Below are 8,999 nucleotides of genomic sequence, written 5' to 3'. Positions count from 1 at the left end.
GGATGACGTGAGATGAGATCAGAGAGAGAGAAGAGAGACGATTGAGAAGACTGAGGAGGGAAGTAGAGAGAGAGAGAGAGAGAGTGAGAGAGAGGAGAGATGAGAGAGAGAGAGAGAGAGAGAGAGAGAGGCAGAGAGAGAGAGGAGAGAGAGAGGAGAGACGCAGAGGAGAGAGAGAGAGAGAGAGAGAGAGAGAGAGAGCGAGAGGAGAGAGAAGGAGCAGATTCACCGTTTGCACGCTTTGCGCGTTTCAGCGCAGCGCTCGACATCTGCTGCTGATGTGGCGCGTGGGGACACAGAGCGAGCACATTGAAGCGGTCACGAGGCAGGAGGCAGGAGGGTTCCTTCTCTACAGATGTAGCACTTGCTACGTATCCCTCGATGACACTCGCAAGTACATCCGTCTGCGTGCAACACGAACACCAGGAGCGAGCGAGAGCCGCATCGAAGGATGTGAGTGGCGCGCGCTGCCCGGTTTTCCGGTGTATGGTTAAGCTATGGTAGTTATGTATGTTGTAGGTGCGCACCGTGTAGGGTCGGTGCGCACGCCGCCATGTTGTTGTGTAATTTACTTCTGAAATTACGAATTTTTTGTTTAAAATAACTCTGATTTGGCAAATTTTTTTATTCTCGGCATTCGGATTTTGGCGCGTCGAGTGGCTACGATCGGAATAGTACGAGCGGGATTGTGTTAGGAAGTAATTACGTGTTGCGATGTTGTTCATTTCGGTGTTGCTGGTTTATGTGAGAGCTAATGTTTTTTTAGGAACATGTTGTGTGTGTCCAGTTTGCTTATTTCTTACGGTGATGTATTGCTGGTGGCTCTTGTTTGTATCTCCATTTGGTAACAAGATCGAAATGACTTGATCAGTTCGCTCTCTTATGCCGAGGTTGTTTCTAGGCTCGCCGATTCACGTGCGAATAATACGATGCGCTGCATTATGTATATAAAATCAAGGAAGACTATTCATGGAGGCATTTCCCACCGATGAAGGAATTGGGACATCGGATGGAATGTCACTGGTTCTTTGGTGTATTGTTTTGTACGCTGACTAAATTTTGTTATAGCTCGTTACTCGTGGTGTAATTAGTCTGTTAATGTAAACGTAATTAACTGTCTCGCTGCAGGGACTCCTCGTGCTGACCTACTTTGGCGCGATAAGAAGTACCTGTTTCGGCCGCCCGTCTACTTCGTCGTCGAGGATGGACTACGAATCCGAACGGAGACACGCAGAAAAGATCTGCGGATGGCAATGGATGCGCTGACGATTCCTTCTCGCAGATCTACACAGTTCAAGCAGCCAAACTCGTGAGTCTCCTAGTGATCGCGGAGTGATTCCCGTGGGAGTCTTCGGGTTCGTTTATTGTATTTGTTATTTCGCGTTCGTACGCGTGGGAGGTAGCCGATGTTGTTCTTTTGTGAGCTGGTTGGTGAATAGCCTGAATGAGTGTAGCGTCACGGAAATTGTGCGCGGGGTTGATGAACGCGTCGGCTGGTATTGGTCACGTCCATGGTAGGTGCGGTCAGAGTTCTGATGCGTTGTTCACGTGATTACTACGGGTGTTAGTACCATACTTGTTGAGCAAGCGTGGAGCAGCTATGTAACACCTGCGTTCTTGTTAAAGTACATATTTTAAGTTGCTTGCTCAGCGTTGTGATCCTTCATATTTTGATGTGGTTCTTTTTGCTCGTGTTGTGAGTGTACTGCCAGCTTCCTTGATCTTCGTGTCATCTTACTTGTGTGTTTTGATTACCTAGGAGCCACATAGCCCACCCGGCTCGTGTGGTCTGGACGACTACTTTGATTGGGCCGTTACGTCTCATGCTGCGCTGTCAAAAACACAGAAGCTTCTGTCCTGCATATGGTGGTGAGCTGCATCATATGATAAGGTCTGTTATATGGATTTACTATATAGGATATATGGATTATGACATACTATATCTATAGCTATATATAGTTTTATGATTTTATATTTATATTTTTACATTATATTACTTATTATATTTTATATATATATTATAGTAATAATATACTTATAAATACTACGAGACACTAAAACTATGATGATCTCATTTAACATTCAGCGTCCGTTGTATGATATTCATGACTATAGCAATAGCTGTCTTTTTTATGGGGAGGGATGTCAAGGGAGTGCTAGTATTGTTTAGTTAAATATCTAGGAGATTATCAATGTTCAGTGATTACTGTGAATCTTCATGATCTTTTGATTGCAATATTCCTTAACCTTTATGTAACGTTTACAGGGTTGCAAACTGGTAACCATTTTTTTTTTTTACAATTGCTTCTTTGCTAATAATGACAGTTAGAAAACCATATATCTCTGTAGGCTTCATTAAGAGGCTGGTGTAGGTTACTCAGCAAGACTTTCTGTTAGGGTGCAGTCCGATTTAATAAGTTATTTACTTGATATGATTGTGCTTCTAATGTGGTGAAACGATCGTAGACGGGGTCTGTGGATTTAAAGCGCGTGATCTGGTTCTGTCATTGTTTTCATTTAAAACGACACGTGGCGTCGCTTTGCTGACATTCACAAGGATTCGCGGTAGGCCGTCCCACCAGAGGATTTCTCGCACTTCCTGCGTACTGTCCTGAGGACATTTCCCAACTTAAACTGGTGCACCAAAGGTGAGTTATATGTCAGTATGTACATCAGTAAATCTCGCTTTACCGAGAACGTTATTAATTACTTATTATCATTAATTAAGCTGGGGTCATGTTTGTGTTAATTTCAAGCTGCACCATTTCGCTTGGCCTACATGTCTAAATGACGTTAGTTGAATACAGTTATAGCTGGACGTTATATATATGCTATATTTCTTTGTTAATAGACTACACAAGAATGGCGTCTGTATTATTAGGTTTTTCCTAAGAGGTTTTATAAATCGCTGAGATAATTGACTAAGGGTGCGGAGATACTGCACATCATTTAGAATCTTGTGGGCATGTGACTATGTGTTTTCAGAGGGCTGCGGCGTATGGACGGCGTTCGAACTGCATAGCAAGCAGTGATGTTGGAGGTAAGATATTGCTATACAGTACTCTAGTACTGCGACTACCACTAACTTCCTATGAACCGTTCGTGATTGTGACTTTATAGTAAGCGATCGAAGCATTATTCCCCAACTTGTCATCTTTTAATTACTTACTTGTACTTTTCTACTTACTACTTTACTTGTTTTTTTATTTGATTAAGCGTAATGTTTTTGACTGTTTTCTGAGATAATTCGTTTTAATGGGTAATTGATTTGTGTTGTGTGTTACGACATATTTCTGGCGTACCTTGTACTGGAACGTCGTCGGCCGACTACATCGCGCACTGAGAATGCCGCGTCATCGCCGAAACTCCTGCACGGTAACAACGGGTGCTCATCGTGTTCCGTTACAGGTAACGCACCGTGATTTGGCTTGCCCACCCATGCTCGTTAGCTTAATACTATGGATGTTTGATGCACATAGGCTCTCATCATTTCGGCTTCTAACTTCTGCAACGCTACTCAAGATGCTATCTAAATGATGATTCGCGGTCATTAGATTTAATTTTTATTCATTCATTAATTTCAATTTTTTCGATTTCAAATTTCTAAAATAAATTAGCCTAATCAAATCTAAAATCTGAAGGGTCACGTGATGCGTGTCACCCTGCGTTTACTTGACCTACGTGACCTCTGCACAGCTCTGTCACTTTCTCTTCAATCTCTCTCTCTCTCTCTCTCTCTCTCTACTCTTCTCTTCTCTCTCTCTCTCTCTCTTCTCTCTCTTCTTCTCTCTCTCTCTCTCTTCTCTCTCTCTCTCTCTTCTCTCTCCATCTTCTCTCTCTCTCTCTCTCTCTCTCTTTTTCTCCCTATCTCATCTCACATCAACTCTTCTTCTTTCTCTCTCTCCTCCTCCTCCTCTCCCTCTCTCTCACCCCTCGTTCCCTCGACCCGTACTAACCTCTCCACGTTTCTCTTGCTTCGCAGCGTCTTCTACGTGTTCTACGAACAATACCTGACGATCGCCACCGCCACCTGGCAGAACCTAACGCTGTGTCTGGCTACGATCTTCGTCGTCTTCGACTCTGCTTCCTCGGCTTCGACGTGCACTCGGCCGCGATCATCATCGTCACGATAACGATGATCCTCGTTAGCATGCTCGGCCTCATGTACCTGTGGAGCATCCCGCTCAACGCGATCTCGCTCGTCAACCTCGTCATGGTACGCGAAGATACGCCCGCTGCCGCTGCTCTCCCCCATAGCTCCTCCCTGCGTTGCTTCCCATGCTCCTCCCTGCGCCTGCTCTCCCTAGCTTTCCCTTGCGCTGCTCTCCCCATCGATCCTCCCTGCGCTGCTCTCCCCATAGACTCCTCCCTGCCGCTTGCTCTCCCATAGTCCGCCCCGCGATGCTGCTCTCCCATAGCTCCTCCCCGCGCTTGCTTCCTCATAGCTCCTCCCCTGCGCTGCTCTCTCATAGCTCCTCCCATGTCTCCCTGCCGCTGCTCTCCCCCATAACTCCTCCCCCGCGTTGCTCTCCCACATAGCTCCTCCCCTGCGCTGCTCTCCCTCATAGCTCCTCCCCTGCGCTGCTCTCCCATAGCTCCTCCCCCATAGCTCCTCCCTCACGCTGCTCTCCCCCATAGCTGCTCCCACATAGCTCCTCCCCTGCGCTGCTCTCCTCCATAGCTCCTCCCCCATAGCTCCTCCCCTGCGCTCCTTCCCCCTCATGTACCTGTGGAGCATCCTGCTCAACACGATCTCGCTCGTCAACCTCGTCATGGTACGCGAAGATACGCCGTCCCGACCCCCGCCGCGCTCCTGTGTAGCTCGTTCTTCGATCTGATTTGAGACTTTCTCGCGCCGCCGGCCGACGGTTCGCACCGATTATCGTCTCGTCGTTTCTTATTTTCTGCGTCGTTTACCTCCGAGTGTTTATAATCGTTCATAATCGTTTATCATATCATAATATAAACAGGTGTGTCGATGGAACTCACGACTGGGTTTGCGATCCCGGTCGGTTACTCCTCGGGCGTAAACAGTTAGAATGCTGCAAAAAGATTGCTCGAAAAAAAGGGGGAAATGCAGATAGCTTAGTTTCTCGTATTTTCACACGTGCTGTATCAGTTTTAAAGGGAATGATTTTGAATGATCAGTGGGAAACGACTAATGTGTTTCGCGTGGATCGCTTCCACTAGTGCTTTGTAAAACATGCTTCCTGAAACAATAATATTATGTGAGCAGAAATCGTTTGTCCTGTAGGGAGAGAATTGATTTGTCGCCCTGTGTTATCCACCTGAGAGAAATGATTTGTCACTATTGATTGATCATCATTGATTGAATTGATTGCATTGATTGCATCGTTCACCTGACGTTACTCATCGTTGCAGACTGTCGGAATAGCCGTGGAGTTTTGTTCCCACATCACGCGAGCGTTTGCGACAAGCGTGAAACCGACGAGAACGGAGAGAGCCCAGGATGCCCTCGTGCACATGGGAAGCTCGGTAAGCTGGGCCACCCTTAAACAATTTTTTGTTTCCCCTTTACCTACTCGCCTCTCAGGGTACCGAGTAGGTAGGTAGGTGAAAAATCTTCTTTATTTTGTTTTGACAAGATGTGTGTATGTATATTGTATATTCTGTTTTGTGTATATGTTTTTGCGGAACGAATTTGATTTTTTTTTTGGCAAAAAGAAATAATTTTTGTTTTGTTTTAATCGGCCAACAAAATGTGTCGAGTAGCGGCGTGACGAGTCAGTCGGTAAAGGGGAAACAAGCAATATTATATCTTAGGCCCAAGCTGTCTATCTTCACAGCTGATCCATCGCTATAACATAGTGATCCTGCGGGGATCGAATGGGAAGGGGGGCCTAGTGACTAACGCCACTGTCACGTCTAACGTACAGAGCGTGGAGTAATTAATTGTTGACGGTTACTGCTACTGGAGTTACAAGGTTGTAATTCTTAGGAGAACATGAGGTAGTGCAAGGATTGGAGAATGTTTGAAACTGGCTGTATTTCCTGGGAAAATCCGGGACCAAACTTTTTACACACATGATTGGTGTATGAGCCACCCCTAGGTTCTCTTTTTCTCTAGACTAGAAGGAAGAGAAATAATTCTGCAGCCATGACTATAAATTTTCCAGCATAGTAAAAAGGAAGCTCTTTGTGTAGATAATGTCTAACTCTGTCCCGTATGTCGCTTCCACAGGTGTTGAGTGGCATTACCCTGACCAAGTTTGGCGGCATAGTGGTGCTAGCGTTCTCCAAGTCACAGATATTCCAGGTGTTTTACTTCCGCATGTACGTCGGCATCGTTGTGTTCGGTGCCATCCATGGCCTCGCATTCTTGCCTGTCTTTCTCAGCTACGCTGGTAAGTGTACGCTGCATTGTCGTACGAAACTTTGCACGCGACAGGTATATAATTCATCACCAGATGACACTAATCACAATTTAAGTTCTAGACAAATATTGGCATGAATATAATGTAAATGTTTTAGAAATGAGACACTATTAACGGTTTAGGTCACAGTGCGAATCGAACGGTACTACGGTTATATTTGTGTGAATATGTTGCAATAGTTTGGTTCGTATGTACCTTAAAATTTGTCAGCAGTGCAGATCAAATGCACTCGTATTTGAAATGCAACCCTTTGGCACATGCAGTTACGACTCCTCTCAATCCTTTCATTGACTCGTCTCGTTCACTTGCCTGCAGGTCCGTCGGTCAATCAGAAAAGGCTGCAGAACTCTCTGAAGCCAAAAGACGTGATGTATCCAAGCGAGAGGGAGCCACTGCTGCAGTCTGATGAACACGCACCTGATCCGGTCTACAGCTCCCTATCTGCATGATCACTGCGGCCCTCGTCGTAGCTATACAACGCAAAGCAGAAGCTTACCTCAGGCATAACGACCCTAAAATGGGACAAGAGCTATTGGCGATACGATGAACCTCCCAGCATCAGCTGATTCACCAACTGCTGGCTGATAGGTGCATACACTGGCAATAGATGGCGCCACCAGTCGTAGGTAGGTTAGGTGAAAATCGTGCTGTCGGTTTTTGCTGCAGGGTGACTTTCGACCACCTGTGCATGCTAATACCCAAGCACTGGCATTAAGTAACACTTTCTCTGCAGAAGTAGGCAAACCCAGGAATTCTGGAATTGACATACTGTTAAATTCCGATGAATTCTGACTTTATATTTATTATTGTGAAGTACTTTATTTTTTTTCAACCAAGACCAATTGTGTAATAAAGTAAAAACCTGACATTAGCCACCACAACAGTGGGATCCTGCCCACTCGGATCTGGGCGTGTTCTATCTACATGGTAGTACTAATGGTTGAGTCAATGATACATCCAACAAGAGAACCCACTAGCTTCTATGGAGCATATAGTGGACACGTTTAATTAGCAGGACTGTTATGTGCAAAACTGCGTGAATGTAACTGTGTAACGTGCGAATGATTGCCACAGCAATGCTGGCATGATGTGTCAGGCATGTGCATGCCTTTTCCGTTTCGCTGAACAATTATGGGCTATGTCAAGGCTACTATGTCAAGTTGTTTCAGACTGGCCAGGTGTGTCTGGTGACACTCAGCGAAAAGGTTGGTTATGCCTGACTTCGCCTGAAATGCTCATTGTTTTCAGGAAAGTTAAGTTCCACTATACAGAAGTTAGCAGTTCCCTTGTTGGATGTATTTATTGTCTGTTTTTAAAAAGTGAAACGATGAGTTTATGATGGTTTATGTGATCTGTTATGGAATGATCTGATATCGTGTTTGTATAGAACACCTGTTTGTCTTGATGTGCTATAGCCATAGATCTATCGTCTCTATATGTATGTGTCAAGTGTATAATTACATCAAAAAATGCCAGTAAAAAAACCTATTATATCATTACTCAGGGGTAGAAATTAACTTTTGAACACGGGAGTCCAACGGATACCCTCAAAAAGAGGGAGTCCGTGGCAAAATGAGGGAGTCCACAGTCTGAGGTTCAAAATTAAAGATATTAACAATAATGCATGTGCTTATTTTTAAGATTTCATGCAGTTGCACGTCTGCCAAATTTTTTTTGGGCATTACTTGAAAAAATACGGTAATTCCGCGAGGCCGTGATCCGAACGAACTACTTAGTATGGCAGAATTTTCAGGGAGTCACACGGACTCCTGCATATGTCAAATCAGAGAGTCCTCGGAGAGTATTTGACTCCGGACTCCCGTTAATTTTGCACCCTGATTACTATTTATTGTGGGATTTCTATAATACTGCCAGCTAACCAAATAGCATGCCAACTTTTTTGTTTTATTGAATATGCTCACATATTATCTAGGGTGGGGGGGACATGTGATTTAGCCCAGGAAACGGTGATGACGTGGTGGTAAATAGATGCATCAATCCTTATCCGTAACTATTCCGTTGCGTTTTATTTATAAACGTGCTGTTTATATTCACACTATAGACGATTTTAATGGCATATTGTTTATGAAATAGAAGATTAGTATTAGAGGAGTAACAGTGTAGTGTGTGTGTGCAGAGTAAATATAGACAGTATAATGACGCAGTAGTTGCATGTGTGTGTGAGAGAGAGAGAGAGAGAGAGAGAGAGATCCCAGCTATTTTTTAATATAATTTGTAGTCACTAGGTTTAGTGGTACCATGAGTTAAGCTAATCCTTCAATTCAATTCTAAACTTTGGGAGCTGTTATGTGGCCTAGGTCAGGCTACGTCTGGTCGTAGATTCTTGGCTGCACATACAATCACCACCTAACTTCACAAATATAGCTGGCTGTGTATGCAAAAAAAAATCCTTTGATGTGTTCATGTGTCTGATGGGAGACGTCCTGCATGTAACTCGAGTTCCTTGGCCATTACTTAGTTGTCGTGTTAATATTAATAGCAGTGTTGTAGTTGAGTCCGCCCCCCCCCGAGTCCGAGTCCGAGTCCGAGTCCGCACCACCCGAGTCCGAGTCCGAGTCCGAGTCCACACCACCCGAGTCCGAG

General features: G+C 44.7%; 1 protein-coding gene across 1 annotated transcript in view; it reads left to right on the top strand.

The window, feature by feature from the left end:
- LOC106812385 (Niemann-Pick C1 protein-like) overlaps positions 1 to 8,803 on the top strand; it is a 34,450-nt gene extending 25,647 nt beyond the window's left edge. The window contains 5 exon segments of the mRNA XM_014816255.1: positions 3,983 to 4,073; positions 4,076 to 4,216; positions 5,383 to 5,496; positions 6,203 to 6,365; positions 6,711 to 8,803. Coding sequence (XP_014671741.1) covers positions 3,983 to 4,073; positions 4,076 to 4,216; positions 5,383 to 5,496; positions 6,203 to 6,365; positions 6,711 to 6,844 — 643 coding nt within the window. The 3' untranslated portion in view covers positions 6,845 to 8,803.
- Positions 8,804 to 8,999: the final 196 nt, after the last annotated feature.

The sequence above is a fragment of the Priapulus caudatus genome, unplaced genomic scaffold (genome assembly GCF_000485595.1).
Source record: "Priapulus caudatus unplaced genomic scaffold, Priapulus_caudatus-5.0.1 Scaffold642, whole genome shotgun sequence".
NCBI classification, from domain to species: domain Eukaryota; kingdom Metazoa; phylum Priapulida; class Priapulimorpha; order Priapulimorphida; family Priapulidae; genus Priapulus; species Priapulus caudatus.
The sequence above is the reverse complement of the archived record's forward strand: the minus strand, read 5'-3'. Positions and strand labels throughout refer to the sequence as shown.